The sequence below is a fragment of the Scophthalmus maximus genome, chromosome 3 (assembly GCF_022379125.1).
Source record: "Scophthalmus maximus strain ysfricsl-2021 chromosome 3, ASM2237912v1, whole genome shotgun sequence".
NCBI classification, from domain to species: domain Eukaryota; kingdom Metazoa; phylum Chordata; class Actinopteri; order Pleuronectiformes; family Scophthalmidae; genus Scophthalmus; species Scophthalmus maximus.
In genome coordinates this window covers 18,720,820-18,741,513 of record NC_061517.1, presented here as the reverse complement: position 1 = coordinate 18,741,513, position 20,694 = coordinate 18,720,820, and the positions used below count along the sequence as shown (strand labels likewise).

At 45.0% G+C, this 20,694-nt stretch overlaps 2 protein-coding genes across 5 annotated transcripts; one reads left to right on the top strand and one right to left on the bottom strand.

The window, feature by feature from the left end:
* On the top strand, positions 1-11,261 carry cdk11b (cyclin-dependent kinase 11B). 4 transcript variants are annotated; one of them, XM_035644643.2, is made up of 20 exons: positions 1-144; positions 1,126-1,256; positions 1,666-1,805; positions 2,006-2,133; positions 2,209-2,350; positions 2,658-2,794; positions 2,978-3,103; positions 3,210-3,308; positions 3,492-3,635; positions 3,737-3,811; positions 4,628-4,860; positions 4,972-5,062; positions 5,151-5,272; positions 5,374-5,479; positions 5,587-5,708; positions 6,874-6,981; positions 7,349-7,465; positions 8,036-8,184; positions 9,626-9,815; positions 10,653-11,261. In XM_035644643.2, exons 2-20 carry the CDS (start codon positions 1,140-1,142, stop codon positions 10,743-10,745), a joined length of 2,439 nt encoding a protein of 812 aa, XP_035500536.1. In that variant the 5' UTR covers positions 1-144; positions 1,126-1,139; the 3' UTR covers positions 10,746-11,261. The 4 variants fall into 4 exon arrangements, with proteins under 4 accessions (XP_035500536.1, XP_035500534.1, XP_035500535.1 ...); XM_035644641.2 differs by having other exon boundaries at positions 2,619-2,794; XM_035644642.2 differs by having other exon boundaries at positions 2,206-2,350.
* Positions 11,262-11,820: 559 nt separating this feature from the next.
* On the bottom strand, positions 11,821-19,994 carry mmp23ba (matrix metallopeptidase 23ba). Its single transcript, XM_035644644.2, has 8 exons — positions 19,644-19,994; positions 16,574-16,710; positions 15,788-15,927; positions 15,158-15,325; positions 14,854-15,018; positions 13,907-14,017; positions 12,788-12,914; positions 11,821-12,696 (listed from the first exon to the last, which is right to left on the bottom strand). Exons 1-8 carry the CDS (start codon positions 19,776-19,778, stop codon positions 12,522-12,524), a joined length of 1,158 nt encoding a protein of 385 aa, XP_035500537.1. The 5' UTR covers positions 19,779-19,994; the 3' UTR covers positions 11,821-12,521.
* Positions 19,995-20,694: the final 700 nt, after the last annotated feature.

Genomic DNA, 20,694 nt, shown 5'->3' with positions numbered 1-20,694 from the left:
ATATAATAATATATAATATATAATATATATAATATTATATACGGGAGGAATGGAGGAAGCCATTGTTTCACACCGGACGTTTTTCAAACGCCACCACCGCCTAAACACTTCCGGTGTGCCATAAAAGCGCTGCGCATATTTCAGGTTTGTTTAACCAATTCACCTGCACTGTGAATAACTTAATCTTTTACTGTATACAGGCTTCATACGAGAGGTACAGACACAGGCACGGGGTCTCTGGTTAATACCTTCACCAGCTGTGCCGAGTGTTTCCTTTTTAAATCGCGTAGTTGGCTGCAGGAAGTTATTCAGCAACAGTCACCCGTGCTACTTGCAGCTAGCTGCCGTTAGTTAGCTCGTGTGTTAGCATCACGCTTGACTCACAACACAGCGCGGGTTGGAAGTAAATAACCACCATTTCGCTTCATGCGCTGGCACGTGCTACTACTTAACCATTGACCCACACTAACATGAACAAATAACTGGAACGTTAGCGAGCTAACTGTCGCTGACTTAGCCTATCAGCTAATGTTATGTTCCTCCGCAATACCGATAGCCGCCATATTTAAGTCTAAACATACAAAACTTGAGTCGATTTCAACTGAACGAATACATTTGTCGTGGACATGGTGAGATTCGATTCGTGTTTCGTTGTCTGTAAAAAAAAATGTTTCCGCAACCAAACTGTTTGGGGAATAAGAAGCGTCTTTCTAGGCCTCGAAATCATAGTTTGATCTGAAAATCTGCGAAGAGTTCTTAACATTATCGGTATTTGCCAGAGGAGCAGACTGGAGGCTTCAGTCAGTGACATTCAAGTTACCAGTGGGTTTTAATGACGAGTAATATAAATGTGAAAGGGATGATGAACAGAATGAACCTTTATTGAATTGGGTTCATTGAGATCAATATCCGTTTTGTGAAAGAGATCTGAGTAGAGCAGCAGTTTGAAGGAAAAAAAAACGATGGCCAATAAGTGGTTGGTTATTCTTTGAAATGGACCTGTTATGTTTATTTTGCTTGATTTTTGTTCTACTTCTGCCTGACTCTTCACGGTTCAGATGGAATTGTGCTGAGACAACGTGTAAGAAACACTTGTGTTGTGTATGTGTGTGCGATGTGGACCAGGCGGTGCAGAGTGGATGCTGATGGGGGACGAAAAGGAGACCTGGAAAGTAAAAACTCTTGACGAAATTCTACTTGAGAAAAAACGCAGGAGAGAATTAGAAGAGAGAGCCGATCCCAAGAGCCAGAAAAATGTAAGTGTTGTCTGTGACACCTACATGTTGATAGAGTGTCAAAGATGAAATATCTTCATCCTAGCTCTTGTAGAAATTTTATATTAAAGCTCCACGTGGTAAGTTTGGAAAATAAATGATTGCAAAAAGCATATTGTATAATAGACTATGGCTTGAAAACACATTTGTCTACAAAAAAATATTAATTGTAACAGATAATTTCAGTTTCTGTTGAGTCTTTTTACTTCTATTATTTGTGCTTTAACATGAGGTTATAGTTCTCTGATTGAGAAAGCCTTTGACTGCAAATATCTGTAACTACAATACACGTCATGGTGTTTGTGTCAACTTCCTTAATCTTCATCGGAGGATGTTTTAATCATTCCTGTCTCACTTGAGGCTAAAACTCTGCTCCTTTTCTCTCGTATAGTTCTCACCGGGCCTTGTTCCACAGGCGGATGATCGGGAATCCAAACGAGACACTCCGGAGGAAGGAGAACTACGGGATCAAAGAATGGAAATAACAATTCGTAATTCCCCGTACACACAGGAAGACTCAACAGAGGACAGGTACTTGAATTTTTCAGAAAACAAACACCACTAAATGTGTTGATGTTGAATGCTTATTGAAGATATTTTATTTTATGGCGTAAGCAAGTGTGCAGTATTTTAAGTTAAAAATGTGTTTCCTAATCGTTTGAAAAAATATGTAACAACCCAGTACCACTGGCTCTTTGGAATCCCAAAGTATTTTCTTTTAATTCCTGCAGAGGAGAAGAAGATGATTCACTAGCAATCAAGCCTCCACAGCAGATGGCGAGGAAAGACAAATCTCACCACAGAAAGGAGGAGAAGAGAAAAGATAAAAGACGTCATCGCAGTCACTCTGATGAAGGAGGTGTGCTTTCAATTTCATAAACAAAAATGTATTTTGTGCGTCCAATTCCACTCATGGTTATTGCTCCTACAGCAGGGAAACACGCACGCCCCAAAGACAAAGAAAAAGAGCGGGAGAGTGAACGCAGGAAGCGTCAGTGGGACGAGGTCAGAGCCCAGCGAGACTGGGAGAGGCAGAAACGAATGGACCAGGCCAGAGCTCATTCACGAAGAGAGAGGTGAGCGTTGACCCTAGAGAGGCACCATGTAGTAGACAATCTCATGTCAGTTTAGACAAAAATGTTTTGAATCTTATGAAAATGTGGATTACAGTCTGATTTTAGACAGAAATGCAGATTCATGTGGGTCAGTAAAGTAATCACTGAGTAAAGCTGTGAAGGTAACCGAGCAATCGGAAAGACGTTAACTAACTGTGACAAACTTTATCATCCCAAACTAAAACTACAGCAATCAATGACAAAACTGGGCTTTTGGTTGTCTGAACAGACCTCGGGTGGATTCTCCTGGGTTTTTTTTGGACCACAGGGACCGCCTGGAGCAGCTGGAGCGCCAGCGCGAACGGGACCGAAAGCTGCGCGAACAGCAAAAAGAGCAACGGGAGCTCAAGGATCGAGAGAGGCGGGTCGATGATCGCCGCAAAGACAGGGGGACTCGACGAGACGGTCAGTGAGCGAACGCAGACACCTGCTGCGTGTGTTTTTCCACTTTGCACAGTGCCAAGCGAGCGGTCTCCCTGTGACTTTAGTCACACAGAGACAATAATCTGTTGTCTCGGTCCTACCACCAAACTTTAGGGCTATGATGAATGTAAGGTGTATAATAATAAGAGACTTTCCTTTGTTCAGTGCCGTCTCACCACCGAATGCTACCTGAAGAATACGATGAGAAGACAAAACAAAGTCACCACAGCCGCAGTCCCAACCGCCTTGCCCGAGACAGATCTGAACACAGCGAGCAACGGAAAAGTGCCAGTTAGTCTCTGTTTGCATCCATTTATTAACTGTAACTATATCCTACAACGACTCCTTAAGAGATCACTCTTGTTTCAGCATAGCTCACACTACCTCTTGTCTTCAGCATCAAAGGAGGAGAAGCCGGAGGGGAAAAACCTTTTCGCGGACCTCCAGGACATCAGTGACAGCGAAAGGAAGACCAGCACTGCAGAATCCTCCATAGGTAATGGATGATCTAACTCCATCTCACTCACTTATGGTCGATATCAGACTTTTTAACTGTACAAGAAGGGATAAGTTGATCAGAGGCACCGAAGGAATTTACTTGTGTCCATACATGACCACCAGAATTTCCTGAGATTATTTTTAAAGAAAGTTGCGCTCCAATCATTTCTTTCTTGTCCAGCATCAGGGTCAGGCTCTGACGACGAAGAGGAGGAGGATGACGATGAAGAGTCCAGCAGCCAGAGTGAGGAGGGGGAGGAAGAAGAGGAGGAGGAGGGGGAGGAGGAGTCTGTCTCAGGCTCAGGAAGGTCGGAGCAGAGTGCAGGTAAAACCTCAGAATGCGGCTCAATGACTCTGACTTATTTCACTGTGACACGTTCAGTTTTACAGCATCGCAGGTTTAACACTGGCTTTTTACTTTTTTAGAAGATGTGAGTGAGGATGAGCAGTCGGAAGAAGACTTTGAGGAGGAGAGGGAAAATGGAAATCACATCCCTGCAGGTGGGTGTATCACTGATGAGGAGTAATGTGATTCCTCGACTGGCTGACTTTGATTTCTCGTATCTCTACTAATGTGAAAAAAATGAATTCTTCATTTCAAAGTTTATACCGTTACACATCTAAATCTGGATATTATTGTAGTAGTTTAATCTGCCCAAAGCAGAAAATAACACTGAGATTAAAGACTTCCCAAAGACAAAACTGTGCATTTGGAGAATCGTTACACCTCTGCCACTGATCCAATTAGAACATGTCAACATTCACCAATTGTAATCTGGGATCTCATTGGATTAGGAAAGTCATTAAGGCGTCCAGCATTTTATTTTTTTATGTAACATTTTTTTGAATCTGGAAAACATGGATGGAAGAAAGCCCAGGTGCCAGTATATCAATACCAATACCTAGACCCCGAAACTGAAGCAGCTAAATTTAAATCAGCCATCAGTCCATTTATTATTTATATCTGTAAATTTCCTACTGTGACATGTCAAAAAGTCGTCTGTGGAGAAGGCCACTTAAAATAATTCAGTCTGTAAATTCATTCTTAACATAATACATCATAGAGATTAATAGTTTGACTAAAAAGAGGTGATCAAGGAAATTGTAATGTGCATAGAGTGCAAGTAGTAGTTGATGATAATTGTAAGTTTTTGTCCAAAATTGAATAACATTTTTAAAAATTATCAACAAATATGGTATCGTACAAACAATATCAGATCCAGTGTGAATAACAGTGATCGATTGATATCTAAATTCTTTTAGCTTTGATCAATGCCACTCACCAGCATCAAGCTAACGCGACCTTTTGCCCCGCAGTGCCAGAGTCCCGTTTTGACCATGACTCTGAGCTGAGCGGAGAGGACATGGAGGACGAGGAGGACGAGGAGGAGGAGGAGGAGGATGAAGAAGCAGGAGAGGGCGACCCCACCCCCCAATCTCAGACTCACTCACGCTCCCCCACTCCCGAGGAGAACTACATCCCTGACTCCCCCCCGATTTCCCCTGCGGAGCAGAAGAAGGAGCTCCCCAAATATCTGCCTGCTCTACAGGTCAGTACAAAACCAGCACAAAGTGACATATGTGTCAACAACTAATACAAGTTAGTGGTGCAATATGTTGAGGTCGTCAGTTAATTATATTGTTGGTGTTGATGTTTTCAGGGTTGTCGCAGTGTTGAGGAATTCCAGTGTCTGAATCGAATAGAGGAGGGAACCTATGGTGTGGTGTACAGAGCCAAGGACAAAAAGACTGGTATGAAAACAAACAAGCGGATAGATCTGCATTTAAGATACCTGGAGTTGTTGGTTGATGAAACAAAAATGCTTTCTACTGTTTTCAGATGAGATTGTGGCATTGAAAAGGCTGAAGATGGAGAAAGAGAAGGAGGGCTTTCCCATCACCTCTTTAAGAGAAATCAATACAATTCTGAAGGCTCAGCACCCGAACATCGTCACAGTGAGGGTGAGGAAACGTGGAGTAACGCTAACTTGGGCATCAGCTCTTTTATTGGTGGTGTTCTACAAAAAAAAATTGAATCTGTTCTTTCCTCCTGACTGTATCAGGAAATAGTTGTTGGAAGCAACATGGACAAGATCTACATCGTGATGAACTATGTAGAACATGACCTGAAGAGTCTGATGGAAACCATGAAGCAGCCTTTCCTGCCAGGTGACGTTAGACATCCATTGCTCTTGTTCTTCGCGATTGACTTTTCTTTATTTTTTATCCCTAGCAGTGGAGGTCTCTCTTATTAAAGCATGACACCTCTCTTACAGGCGAAGTAAAGACTCTGATGATTCAGCTGCTTCGAGGAGTCCGACATCTCCACGACAACTGGATTCTGCACCGCGATCTGAAGACGTCCAACCTGCTGCTGAGCCACAAGGGAATCCTCAAGGTATGCTGGGGATCCCAGGGACCTACAGGAGCTGTCGTTTATATGGCCCCTCCTCTCGTTGTTACCATGGCAACGACTACTTCCTAAAGGGTCTGCTGAAAAATTATATTCTACAATAATTTTCCAAAATATAAATAGTGAGGTAGGTTTAGCATTCACTGCTGATTCCTTTTTTGTTCATTTCCACGTCATTGATTTAAGTCTTTCTTACTGTTTTCTGGGCAGATTAGACCATTTACATATAACATATTCCCACACATCTACGTTTGATACATTTTGGTCTCATCAGACCATAGAAATGGATTCTTGCCAATATAATATTTGCAAAGGCTAAATGGGATTTGTCCTACCTTCGATTCAGCTGTGGCATTTCGTGCATTTCACTTTTATGCAGCGAACAGCTTACTGTTTGAGATGAAAACTGTCTCTCCACTCTGGCTGTCCACAGATCTGATGCGCTTGCTTTGTGATTCTCCTGCACTTTACACTGTTTTTTGCAGCATCTGCTACTGTAGTAAGCATCAGTTTAGGGCAATGATCATAGAGCAAAGTTGACCATCTTACATTTGTTGTTAAATGGCAATATGAAAATTAATTTTCTAGTAAGAGTATTTCCCTTGTAGACTGAGATATGTGAAATCCTAAGAGCACTGGTGTAGTTAGGTCAATTCCACCAGTTCCAGCCCTGAAATTATGATTTGATTAAATGTTTTGTGAATAATACATTTTGAAAAAAAAAAACACAAACTCAAAAAAGGGTTTTCCTGTAATCCGTCTTTCGGTGGTGCACAACTTTCCCCCAAAGCTAGAAGCAGCACAGTTGCACAAACAGCACATGATTACTCAAAGTCAATTAGAGCGTGAGTTTCTGGCACCGTGTCCGGCAGCCTGGGTCCATATGTAAATAAACCAGGTTTGTACAGACGTTTGTCAGAGTGAGTTTTATTCAAGACGACAGTGGCAAATACAAATTGCACTCTCATCATTCAACTTTTCAAATCCAATACTATTATGAGATTATGGTTGTTCGATATTTCTATGAAAGGTCAGGGCTTAAAAAAATAAACATTTTTGGAGAACAGTTTTTAGAGATAATGATTTATTTTCCTCCAAATAAAATATACTTGTCTTAACGATTTTTTCCCCCATGTGTCTTGTACTGTAGATTGGCGATTTTGGTTTGGCGCGGGAGTACGGTTCCCCCCTGAAGCCGTACACTCCTATAGTGGTGACCCTGTGGTACCGGTCACCGGAGCTGCTTCTCGGAGCCAAGGTGAGAATTCAAGTTCACAAGACTGCCCCACATCACATGAGCCGATGAAATACCTACTGTATGCAGTGGTTAAACCTAGAAACATTAAGGGGATGTACTCTCTCAGATGTAGATACATCATCTTAATCGCCTTTTTACCACAAGATATATATTTCATCAAGAGGCGACAACATCTGTGAAGCATTTGACCTCAAGATACCAAATACCACGAAACACCATTTGAGCATCAGAAGTCCAGCGGCCCCGTCGGAGCGCATCCACTTTCACACACAAAGTCAAACTGCAATGTAGAAGAAAGTCGCCAGGAAGACTGAACGACTTTGATGTTTCTATGGAACTGCCACTGTGTTTGTTCTTCGCTCCGCAGGAGTACTCCACAGCCGTTGACATGTGGTCAGTGGGCTGCATATTTGGCGAGCTCCTGACCCAGAAACCTCTGTTCCCTGGAAAATCTGAAATCGACCAAATTAACAAGGTTTTCAAGGTGAATGCCCTCATTTTCCCCTCATAAAATGAAGTCGAGCCTTGCGGTAAAGGGTGACGCTCTTCTGTTCACTGCCTGTAAATCTGAAGCTGTCTCTCTCTGAAGGTGTCTCTCTCTGAAGGTGTGTGTGTGTGTGTGTGTGTGTGTGTGTGTGTGTGTGTGTGTGTGTGTGTGTGTGTGTGTGTGTGTGTGTGTGTGTGTGTGTGTGTGTGTGTGTGTGTGTGTGTGTGTGTGTGTGTGTGTGTGTGAGAGAGTCAGCCAGCCAGCCGGCCGCAGCTCCGCAGTCCACCACAGGGCGGAGCTGTAGGTAGCTGTCGACTCAGCTTAGGGAGTAATGTGTCTGAGAAGATCACCATAGTTTGCTGAATCATCTTCATTAGAAGATTTGCCTAAAATATGTGTGTGTGTGTCACTCAGGGCTCTGATGTCATCCAACAGGCCTCGCCACTGATTAATCACAGTACTGAAATGTACTTAGGACTGGTTGACTACTACGTGTCTGTGGTTCATGAACAACTCTACCGAGATGTAAAATATATTGAATGCATCTCTCTGCCGACCTGTCTGTAGGATCTGGGGTCACCCAGTGAGAAGATCTGGCCCGGCTATAACGAGCTGCCCGCTGTGAAGAAGATGACTTTCACAGAGTATCCCTACAACAACCTGCGCAAACGCTTTGGAGCGCTGCTCTCGGACCAGGGCTTCGACCTCATGAACAAGTAGGGATCTCCATAGGTCGTTGTTTTCCACGCACAACTTTACACCACAGACACACACACACTGTCACTGCATCTTTTCTGCATCACTGTGAGTCTGATCATGGTTCTCCAGTTTGCTACCAGTTTTAACACACTTAAAACCAGATTTGGAGACTTTATACTAAGTCTGGTCCATTAAAAACATCTGTATATGCATTTTGCTGTGTTGTTTCTGTCCATTAGACCGTGACCTTATTATACGTCAGTGAAAGGCAAATCTCAACCCGTGATATCAGTAAAAAAAAAAAAAACAGCATCACGCCTACAGTGGAAATTGCCTTACTTGGATGAACGTGCTGCTACTCTGTCAGATTCTGTTTCTCTTTCCAGAGCTGCTTATTCAGTCAGTGCATTTCTGGCAGGCTGACTTAAAACATGACAACGGTAGTGGACTGGTAATTCATCAGCATACCTTAGCAGCAGCAGCAGCAGTCCCGTTCCATCCTCCTGTTCTGTTTCTCACACACACACACACACACACACACAGACGCACACACACTCTCACCATGGTGATGCTCCACACTACAGGAAAAATGTTTTCGGTTACACACATTTAATACGGAAAATCATTTTCACACAGAGGATGATGGCTTTATAATTCACTCTTGCACATTTCGCACATCAGCATTGTTTAGTGGCTACAAAGAGCAGAGATGCGTCGATGCGCTCCCCTCTCTCAGATCTTCTCCCACCCACAGAGCCTTTAGCCCGCACCTTTAAATGACTAAACCACACCACAGCTGCAGGGGCTGGTAACAACATGTCCTCTGTGCTGCCAGAGGTGATCACGGTCCAGTGGAAGTTTGGCACCTGGCCAGCGCTGCTGAAGCCTTTCAGCTGTCAGAGGAGTCATGAAACGTTTACTCAGTGACATATTGAGACTGCAGGAGGTCAACATGTAGAATGACTGCTCGGAGCGCTCCAGACAGAGCAGCGCAGGTAGACATTGCAGAGTTGTTTGGAATATCACACCCCTCTGTGTGGGATAGTGTTTGAAGGTCGAGACATCCGGTATCCTGCCTTAGAAGTTGCTTCTGAACGCTCTTCATTTAATGTGAATGAAGTGTAAGAATAAGAGTTAATAGATAAGTGATTTTAATTGTAATAATGGGCCTCAAGGTGTGGAATACTACTGATCCTCTACCCCACAAAATAGTTGGTCTGCATGCTTTAGATAAAAATCAGCGGGGATCTGGGCAGGAGCAAACCAGGAAGGAGTGCACATTCTTGGAATTTTAAAAACAAACATAATTTAGACACAAGTGGAAGGTTATCCCCTTCATATGCCCAGTGTTGGGCCTTGAGTGCCCTGTGGTCACCTCCATGGTTGAGCAAACAACCTGAACTCTTTAAGTGTATTAGCGTCTCCATATGAACACCGTCACTGCCTGTTTTTTTCCAGATTCCTCACGTACTGCCCCAGTAAGAGGATCCTGTCAGATGAGGGACTCAAGCACGAGTACTTCCGGGAGACGCCGCTGCCCATTGACCCGTCCATGTTCCCCACCTGGCCGGCCAAGAGCGAGCAGCAGAGGGTGAAGAGAGGCACCAGTCCCCGTCCGCCCGAGGGAGGCCTGGGCTACAGTCACCTGGTAAGGACATTAGGCTCCACTTTCTCCATTACACACAGCTACCAGGCTTTCCGAACGCCGTCCTGTGTTAAATAGATTACAGACCTACAGGCTTCTGCTTCGTGTCCGCGTATTTCCTCCTCGTGTTTTCCATGATGAGGACCCTTTAGATCTTAATGTTTTCAGCAGTGGTCCTACCCACCCAGAAGTCGTTTTTTTTAAAGACCGATGATGCCATTAGAAGAAGAAAAAATCACAGGTGTTTTTGTTTGGTGTTATAATCTCATCTTTATTCTCGTCGGGGTGGAAGAGCTTATGAAACAGATTGACAACAAAGAATAATAATTTCAATAATATTAATGATAAAAATGTTCCGGACTGCAACTATCGATTATTCTCATTAACGATGGATATGTCGATTACTTTCTCGATGAATTGATTCTCTTGTTTGATCGAAAAATTGGTGAAAAAAATTGATTGTGTTTCCACAAACCCCAAGGTGATGTTTTGTTTTGTACACACACCAAAGATATTCATTTTACTGTCAGATGAGCAAAGAAACCAGAAAATATTCACATTTAGGAAGCTGAAATCTGAGAATTTTTTTTCCCCATAAAAACTGCTTGAACCGATGAATCGATTATCAAAATTGTTGGCGATTAATGTAGTAGTCGATAACTACTCGATTAATCGATTAACTGTTGCAGCTCTAAACACGTTCATGCATACTTGTGGAATACAGTCGAAATGTCTCAGTAGGGACCATTCAGGTTTAGGGTTTTCCAACACTAACCAGAGTACAGTATCAGAGGTGTCATATAACTGAATGACCTGTGTTTCTGCTCTCGCTCTCTCCAGGGTGACGATGACCTGAGGGACACGGGCTTTCACCTGACGACCAGCAACCAGGGAGCGTCGGCAGTCGGTCCAGGATTCAGCCTCAAATTCTGAGGCTGGAACTGCAGGACACCTGGCTGCCTGACCGAGGAAGGGGGTGGGGGGGGACACAGAGTTCTGGGACTTCTGTTAACCGGACGGTGTCGCTGGCTTACATCTGTAAACCAGTTAATTGTTCTGATCCACCACAACTGTTACCGAATAGTCAGGACTGTCTCACAGCAAGACTGGTGGATCATACACAATGGATCTTCAGAATTTGTCCCTCGACTTTGCGACCACTGCAAGACATTTCACCATTTTAAAAGAGAAGACGGAATGATAAATCTGTTTGGAGTTTAGCTCAGTCACGTTTGACTTTTGTTTTATTTTTCCCTTTTATACATCATGAGGGAGGACCGGGTTTTTATAAATGGTTGGTATTTCCTGGCTGCCGGAGCTACTGTATAATGATGCTGCATTTCCTGCGTTTTCCATCCAGCATAATGTTAGAAAATTTACTTGGGACCGTCAGCTGACTTGATGACAGGGGGATGATGTTTTTGTTAGAAAATAAAGCTTAAAACTTTGTTTCGTCTGCCATTCTGCCTGTATTTATAAACTCTCTACAAGCTATGTAAACACAACCACACACTGCCACAGGAGGGGAAAAAAAAAAATCCAGGGAAGGCGAGCCTGAAAAAAAAAGAAGAAAAAAGATCCAGCCTTGAACCCAATTTGGTAGTCGCTGTCCAAAAGTGATGTCATTCTTTGCACTGCACACTTTGTCTCAGTACTTTGTTCTTTCAGGGGGAAAAGGAGGCCCAGGCTTTGCTCTGCCTTTGTTTTCAAATGACTCCGCGACTCCAGTATTAAACCCAATAAATTCTTCTGATTTTGAGCCGAAGAAAAACAAACAGTATGGTTTGGTCGCCTGCGAGACCGCTAGCTGCTTCCCCTTGTCTCGGGACCTCGATGGCCGGCACTGAGTGGAAATGTTAATTAATTTGTTTTATCTATCCCCAGACCCCAGCGGAGCCCTTCTGTAGATTATTGCACCGGATGTGTTGAATAAGCTTGGAAGGAGAGCTGCCTGTGGAGCCGACTGCTCCGTCCCCAGAGGCAGGCCGCTGGCTCCACTGTCAGCCTAGTAAAGTAAGCTAGACGTCTGAGGTCTTCCATATGCGGTGTAAGGTCCAAATTGTTCCAAAAGGCGGCAGACAGACAACATTGCTTATTCTGGCTTCATTAGCTCAAGTTTGGTCAGTGTGTAAATTATTCAAATGGCATCTAAGCAAAGGGCTTCTGTGACTGTCAGGCCCCTTGAAAGAAACACACGAGGGACATTTGTCTGGATGATCCCATTTGTGGAATCGGATCGTTCTCCAACTTTGCTTATACCTTTTTAATTTGAGTTTAAACGTGGCACTAAACAGCTGATTAGTCCCCATTTTTTTCAGGGACACCCCAAGGGCCCCTGCGTGGCTTTGGACACCATTACTGCCTCAAGCGGCAAGAACTGTGAAGAAGTCTGCAGACGAGGGCCGCGAGGAGTTTTCATCACCAAATAAAATACAAACGGCTACGTCTGACATGACCAGCTCTTTCACAGTCAGGTATTTTTTTTCACAAAAATACTACTCGTCACGGAACATTTATTATTTGCACGTATGAAAATGCACTTACACAATGACAATCAATGATAGACAGTTGTGTGTGTGTGTGTGTGTGTAAGATACAGGGAAGACGTTAAAAGGGAAAACAACAGAAATATGTGCCCTGGTGAACGAGGTGTGCTGGTGACTGTGTGTATGTGTCTGGTTCAGTGTGCAGAGGAGTTGGTGCGGCCTTTCAGAAGCGCACGCGCACCCTCCACGAGTAGTTGGTTAGAACTTTGTCCTTTTTCTTAACGATGCAGGTGTATGTGCCCTCGTTTATGGCGTTGGCCACGATGGTAATGTGGTCGTCTTTCAGGGAGATGTAGTTCGGGTGCGAGAACTCCAGCAGCTCCCCGTCTTTGTACCAGCTGGAATGGGCAGTTGGGACGTTAGGGCAGTGCAGAGCAAAACCGCAATGTTAACATCAATGTGGACAAAGATGAAAGAGTTGACACTCACTATACTTTGCCTTTCTTTGATGCTATTTTCTTGCCACAGCGAAAAGTGAGCTGCTTGCCTTCAACGACCAGCTTGTGTTTGGTCCTGGGTGGAGTTGGCGTGGGAGCCACAGTAGGGAAAGGAAATTCTGAAGAAGATTGAGGGGAAAATTATAAGATTATAAAAATCAGAACTTCATTGGTATTACAATGCTCTTGTCCATGCAGTGATTATCTAAGGCCAGTGTGCTGAAATAAATGAGGTAAGAGAGACAATATTTTGCACTGTTTCTCAGCGTATTTGACATTATGGAGATGTTGTACGCCTGTCAGCTGATAACGTTCAAAATCTTTGACGCAAAACCTCGTCACGTCAAACACTTTTCACAACCCCTGACCTGCTGGCGTTGTGGCCGCCTTATCGGTGTAATCGCTCCCATCTGGTTCCTGACAAACACAGAGCGGTCCGCCATGCGATCAACTCCGATTCTGCCTAAAAAACAGTCACTCTCGTTAATGCCGCAAAAATCCAAATTGACCTTGTGTGTCTCTAACCCTCAAGCCACAGTCTGAAATTCCAGCGGCTTTGGACTCGCTCAGGAATTTTCCACAGCCGTACAACATCTCCCAATCAACAATGAGGAACAGATTACTGTGAGCCAGGAATCGTATCCTCTTGCCTCTCTCTCTCTCTCTCTCTCTCTCTCCACGCTGTCCCTCGTCGCCGACAAGAATCTCAGACGGCCACAACAATCTGTGAGCCGCGATGGGTTAAGAGGAGCCACTTCCTGTTGTGCAACAGAAGACTCGGCAGCAGTTCGCACCACAATAAACCTGAAGGGGCCAAGGCTTCTGTGTTCCAATGTGCAGGTACCCTCTCTGCTCGGTTAAGTTTCTTTGGAGTCTCTTGCTATTCCCCCGAACCAAATGCAGACTCCTTCAGTAGCAAGTGCAATTTCCCTTCAAATGAGATTCTCGCAAACCCTCATCACAGCTCTGCATGGCTGGACCTGTTGGCTCCCGTTGCTCCATTGGCAAACGGTTCACAGCAGCTCCTTGTGCTGCTCAATTGAGAGAAAAGGCTCTTTTTTTTTTTTCCCCCTCTGGACTGCTGCTGTTTTCTACTGCTGCTGTCTCTTACCGTAACAGAAATCACAGCTGGACGGGCAGTGCTTCTGCATCAGCCTGCGCTTGCTGTCGCAATAGCCTTTCCGAGCCCAGGCTGGACAGATAAATAACCGGTCCAAACATCCTGGAAGAGATGAGGAGGAGGAGGAGGAGGAGGATCAGGATCAGACAGCAGCGCTCAGTCGGAGGCAAAAGAATTTGGACGCCTGATCTGCTTTTTGGTCCAATGAAAATGACTCACCACAATACACACTAACCATGACTCATGAGTAGTTTATATAGTATTCATTAATGCCACGTTGGCTTTCGGTGTCAAGTCGTCAAAAACGTAGTCTGCGGTCTACGTTGTGAGCCGCTGCTCCTTCATTAGTGTATCTGGATGAATCCTTTCAGTGTTGGGATCAGACTGCATAATATTTTCTTGACTTGCTTTTTCGCAACTGTTACGGTGAAGATGGGTGTCGAGGGCTGACACAACTGTCCTATATGACGGCATCGTCACTCTGCTATCATCCTCATCATAATCACCTCTTGCAGAAGTTGTCAAATTGGGTGGTAAGACACAAAAAAAGAATGCCAGCTGTCTTTTTTTTGTCAGAATGTCGCGAGGCTTCCCAGATGCTGCGTCAGAGTGACAAGACTACTCGGGATGAAACAAGCAAAGCATTCAATGCTTGTTTTTGTTCCTGGCGCAACAAGCTGTCGGGTTGGGGCCATCAGGCCTATCATGTAGTCAGATCCCAGCATGAGTATTGGATTCAAGAGGTCTCAGTGGCTCACCTTTTGGATGAATTGCATAATATCTTCCAGACCCAATATGTTTGCCTTTGCCTGACTACTTTTAGATATGCGCCTTGGATGACTGAATATGTCCTGAGCTGCATTTACAATTGTTAAACCCAAAAAAGTAAGAACTTCCCCCGTTTGTCTTCTGGAGAAGCACAAGGTGTGTGAACATACCATAGAGACGGTGTACGCCCCACACCTCATCCTGTGTGATCAGCTTGCGCCCCGTCAGCGTTGCGTTCAGGTGCATTATGGCTTTCGGGTCCATGGAGTGCATGAGTCCCAGGACATGTCCAATTTCATGGGTTGCCACGTGGACAAGATCTGTGAGCCAAACCCCTGCGACAAGATATATTATTGATTAGTTTGTCTTTGTGTTGCAGCCCCCCCCCCCACCCCACATGCTCGGGGTCTACTGCCACCATCACCTTCTGGTTTACATATCAGCGGCCTCAACAAACATGATAAAGACACTTGCCTTTCTTCCAGCTGAAGCGCATGTTTCCAAGAATCCAGTATTCGTGGTCGTCAAAGTGGATCTCGCCTGTCGACGGGAAGAATGCATGAGCCAATTCTCCTGTGATGCCGTCGAAACAATGGTGCAAATAGGACTGTAGACAGTCTGTGTGGTTGACGGGGTAGAAGCCTGCCAAAAAAACAGAGAGAGACGCATGCCTCAGCACCGAGGAGGGAAACCCTCACTCCAGCACTTCTGCACTGTGTGGACTACAGCAGGGGGATGATGAATAACAAAAGACAGAGCGTTTTCTGCAGCCTTCACCCTCCAGCATGACAGAGAATTTATGCGGGTCTGTGGCGTTTGCACCCAAAGGGACAGATAAAGCATAATTTAGACAGCTTCACCATGGGTTGACATGTATGGAAGTTGTTAAACATTTCTCTTTTTTTGTCATTTAAAAACAATGAATCATGACGAATATAAGCTTGGTAATAAAGTTGCGGTAGTGTGATTTAATGAATTTGGAGGCCGAGGCATTGCGGCGACGGCAACGCGGAGAGAAAAACAGTGACGGCGGAGCAGAAGTCTGGAGCTCGGAGCCAAGGAACATCTGTTGAGGACTGATACAGCCACATGCGGAGCACCCACCAATCTTAATGTCTGCCTCTTGGTCAGCTGGCACCTCTCTGAAGCTGAACGGCGAGACGTCGCTCCACATGCCAAACGCCCTGGCGATGCCTCGGCGCGTGTCGCTGGCATTTATCAGGTTTGTCGGGAAGGAAAGCAACCTGCTCAGAAACGACAGCATTGTGTGGTTAATACTGGCCTCTGCACACGGCAGAGGAATCTGCCAACACACAATAGCTACTGTTCAGACAGAACAGAACTCCCACAAGCACTGTAAGTACATCTCCATTTCGGTGACTCGACACTCTCTTACCTATCATCTGGGGTCAGACTAGTATGGATCGCAATCAGATCAGCATCATCTACTATCGATATGGAAGAGATGAGGATACAACTTTACTAATTCAGGAACGGCGGCTCCTCGTCTGCTTAATCTTGAACACCACGATCAAACCTCTGTAGCTCAGTCTAATTATCGTCTAAAGGACTTTGAGGTTTGTGGGATCATCTTTGAACAGCTCCAGAGAGAATCAAATATGATGGGAACCTCTCCAAACGGCTAGTGCACCGCCATCTGAATGTTTTGTAGCCGAGCAAATCGCAGGGCATACCATAATATGCTCTTTCGTTACCCCCTCTGTTAGGTGAACACTGACAGGTGCACTTTCTGGTGATCGCGCAACCTTCCGTAGACCTGTTGTTCATCAATTTTTCCCAGAAGTATTTGTCTACCTTCCTTTCCCCCCTTTTCTACAGCTGTATTTCTCTGCTGTGTTGACTAGAGGAGGAAGAATTCCGAATCAATACTTGTATGTCAGCTTAAACTTGTCCCATTTGAGCTGCTCCGGCGTGAGGGTGTAGCGCTTGTTCCTGGAGAGGTGAAGCACTTGCGTCCGGGCCTCTTTTCGGATCCCAATGAGCAGCGCGGTGGTGTAAGCTTCTTCCTTGGACAAAGAGAAACCTTTAATTAATCACCTCGCACTGTCAACTGACGCCAGAAACTGAACATCCGGAACTGGTTGGGTGCTCTAATTGAAAGGGGATGCAGGCTAACTCTATATGATTAGGCTTTCGAAGGAATGCAATGAAATACATTAGCGGCTTTTCTTATTACAAGTCTTGGAAAGCGTTTGATTTTTGTAGCTACAGATATTAAACTACATTTGTTATCTTGACAGTTAAAACTGCTCAACTGCCATAATTTCCGCGTTTTGCGTGTGAGAGTTATTTGTTTGATTTTCATGCGAGGGCATTCCATCTCTTGGAAAAGGGAAGTGATCAGCAGTAAAACTACTTTCCAAAAACTAAATATGATCCATTTCACGGATAGGCGGTATTGGATGACTCTTTGGGGGACGGGCAACATCGACTCAAAATCACACCTGGATTCTGGGCTATTTTTATAACTTTGAAAGGCTGTCTGGGTGCTTTTGCATTTTATGGCTTTCATAAATATTCTGTGACTGAAGTTAAGTTGCGGTTTGTCTTGGCTGCAATAATCCATAACAGTGCTCGAACCAGTTGATAAAATCTATAACTTTTTATGGAGATGGGTTTAAGTAATAAATCCACTTTCGAACACTGGAAGTCAGGCTGTTAATCTGACCCAAGGAACCCATTCTGCGGGAACACCTCTTGTCCCAACTGATGGATTTAATGCAGATTTAAAGACAAATTCATTAAAAGTGGAAAAACAAAAACAAAAAAAGTTACATGCGACTGTCCACATACCCCGACTCTTAATCTCTTTGAAATTACCACTTTTCCTATTTTAACACAAACCTTACGTATTTGGGACTGATGAGGATATTTACAGTACATCAGGTGTGAGGTGTGAGGGGATGGACAGAGTTGTAAGAGTGAAGGCCTCAATGTGTTTCAAACTAAGTGTGGCCAATGTCTTTTGGAGACCCGGCTGCAGCCAGCAGTTAAAAAGTGTGTGTCTGACTTGACAACAGCATGTAAAACTTCCTCCCGAAACCCTTTTTGGACGACGGACTTGTGGGGGCTGCGTCCCACAACTTTTCCGTGAGGGAACAAAAAAAAAAAAACCCCACCTAGTTTACAGAGCTTTTGCTCAGGTCTATTGAGGTGTCAAACTGTCGGTATTAATTCAAGTTTTCTCTAAAGCTTTTTTCTTGTTTCACTCTTGTGTAATACTCTGCGATGAAAGTTATCGCTGTGGTACCTTTTAACCCTCACAACCTTGGGGGTCGCAAGATAAATCTGATAAACAGGAGTGGAAGGAAAAAACTTTCAAACCTGTGCTCCAGCATTTTCCTACTGCATGGGGGGAAAAAAAACTGTAGATATGCAAGAAATATCATCTCCACCCCCATCCACTTTGTATTCTACACCATATCCTCTGAATCCTGGTCCCGCTGCTTCGCCCAGTCAAGACAAGTAGATGCCGTACTTCCTTCATTTCCTGACCAAAACAGTGAAACGGGGTCAGGCAGTCTGGCAAGACTGTCCGACACTGCCGCTGAACTGGACCAAAGTCTCTTGCTGAGAAATGTGTGTATATTGCGTTGTATGTGAAGCTCATTAGTCGCCTCCCTGGCCCCAGCTGACACACTGGAGTTTTGTGTTCAGTGCTTCACGAGGCGTTTGCTGTAGAAAAAGGACGTTTCTGTGTCCTGTCTCATTATATTCACTGCATTCTCACCTTTTTTTGTACAAATAAAGAGGAAACACTTGCGTTAGACCAAACCTTGAAAGCCAGTGAGTTCTCACCCTGAGGAGTGCTTAACGGAAACAGTGCATTGTTTTCAGTTCACAAAAAATTGCTATTTTGCAGCATTTTGACCAATCTCTATTCACTAGCTTGCAGCAAGCTTATCTCTGTAACCCTCACCAGCAGCCTGACTGACTGACATCCAGCGTAATGGCTGTGTGCGGTGGGTGGCAGTGACTGAAGTCGTGAGGGGTTAACACTTATCCAGTCCACCGAAGAGATAATTGTACAGGGGTCCATTCCATTCCTAACCTAATTATAGGATTCATCCGACTTCTAAAAGAGACCTCACATTAATTGAATGTAATGCGTATGCCCACGGGTAAGTGAATCCATCTGATAGGTTTGAGGGAACCAGAGAAGTGGCTGAACACTGCATGGACAGTGGATCCCAGTTATAAAACCTTTGGAAAAAAGAAAAAAAAATCTGGGGACGTCTTTACGCAACAACTGTGAAGGGAAATGAAGTGAATGAATGAAACTGGCGACTGAGTTTAAACCTGAGGTTGTTCCTGAAACCCAGTCGCTCGCCACCAGACCACAGCTGTCATTTCATTTCATCTGACTGCCTTTTCGAAAAAGTGCACAGCGTATGATCAGGGCAGGTTACAGTCGCTGCATTCTTCACAATCTTTAACATGTGGGCTCAAAAGTGTTCATCCATCTTTGGAGGACAGTGGACAGGAGTTGAATCGCTTGTAGCCTTGGTTACTGCATATATTGTTTTGAATCACTCGTCCATATCTCAATATATCATTACCACATTCATACTCATAAGTTTAAACAAGTAATTGAACAATGTAGCCTATGCAGTAACAACGGTTTCACACCTCAAGGTATAACACAAGTGTATGTGCCGAATTCAGAAGTGACCTCTAATGAGTTCAAATGATTTGAAGCCGAAGCATCCCCCGTATGAAGCTCTGCACAAAATCAAGGAACAACAGTGAAATAGCGAACTTTCGAACGGAGCTCGGCGTTTTTCCTTTTTTTTGGGAAATAATCAAGGAAACGCTACATACTCAATTTTCACGTCATTTTTTTGTTTTTTTGTTGTTGTGGTTTTTCTTTTTTTCTGTCCCCGAGCGGCAGACGACCCACGAAGAGCCCGCGGGCGACGCGGCGGTCGCAGCACCATACCTCTGACCTCCGGGACGGGAACGCCGCGGTCGGTTGCATCCCCGCGGACAGAAGGCTGAGCAGCGCGGCGGCCAGCAGCGGCGCGGAGCCCCGGCCGCCTCTCCGCACACGTCCGGCGGTCTGACAGCGCGCCATGCCTGCGCGATCACACCTCCGGCGAAGACGACAGCAATAGTATTGGGGGGGCGGGGGGGGGGGGGAACTAAAGATGATGATCAGGTCCGCGAAGGCTGCGCGGGTTCACCATCTATGTGCCCGCGGATACTGTCTCTTTGGCCAATTGCACGTGTCGGCCAGTGTGTTGCTATATACTGGGTCGGTTTGCGGTGTGTGTGTGCGTGCGCGCGCGTGCGTGTGTGTGTGCGGCGGCGGCGGCGGCAGCAGCCTGCGGAGCGGGGCGGTGAACGCGGCGCAGACTCCGGTCCGCCCGCACGGTGCGCCCTGCTGCCAGAGGGCCGGTCTCACGTTACCGTCGGTGGGGCAGGGGGTCAGCGGCGAGACGATCTAATGAGAACCAAACGCGCCCCGTCCATCAAGCCTCCCGCCGCAACCGCCGGAGCTAAAGCGGAGTCAGATGGCTTATTTTGAACATGCTCTTTTCTTTTTTTTTTTCTTTTTTTTTACTAAAAAAGGTTTATGTAATGCTGCTGTGAGTGGGGGAGAAGAAGAAAGGAAAGTTTAGTCTTATCCTCATCCTGCCATGGCATGCACAGACAGATCCAGGGAGCAGGGGAAGGAAACAAAGTGTTTGAACTGCAGGGAGAATGTGAAGCATCTCCTCACGACCCGGGACTCTAAACAAAATCAAAGTTTGCACGTTTTCACATTTTTCTTTGGATGGTGTCACACACACACACACACACACACAAAGCTTTCAGCTAAATGGAAATGCAGCTTTTTCTTTTCTCTCCAAACAATTTCATGTTTAGGGTTTCGTGTAATGTCAAAACTCGTGTGTCATCCCACTGTGATTTTCAAGTATTTATTTTGTCCAGTGAGGACAGTATTGACATAAACACTGCGGGTGCGTATGGACGGATTGCTTGCACTG

Coding starts and splice junctions, on each gene's coding strand:
- cdk11b (XM_035644640.2), top strand. CDS start 1,140: ATGCTGATGGGGGACGAAAAGGAGACCTGGAAAGTAAAAACTCTTGAC. Junction 4,861..4,971: donor AATATCTGCCTGCTCTACAG/GTCAGTACAAAA, acceptor TGATGTTTTCAG/GGTTGTCGCAGTGTTGAGGA. Junction 9,816..10,652: donor GCCTGGGCTACAGTCACCTG/GTAAGGACATTA, acceptor CGCTCTCTCCAG/GGTGACGATGACCTGAGGGA.
- mmp23ba (XM_035644644.2), bottom strand. CDS start 19,778: ATGGCGCGCTGTCAGACCGCCGGACGTGTGCGGAGAGGCGGCCGGGGC. Junction 15,928..16,573: donor AAGTTTAAGCTGACATACAA/GTATTGATTCGG, acceptor GTTTCTGAGCAG/GTTGCTTTCCTTCCCGACAA. Junction 12,697..12,787: donor TCAAAGAAAGGCAAAGTATA/GTGAGTGTCAAC, acceptor TGCCCATTCCAG/CTGGTACAAAGACGGGGAGC.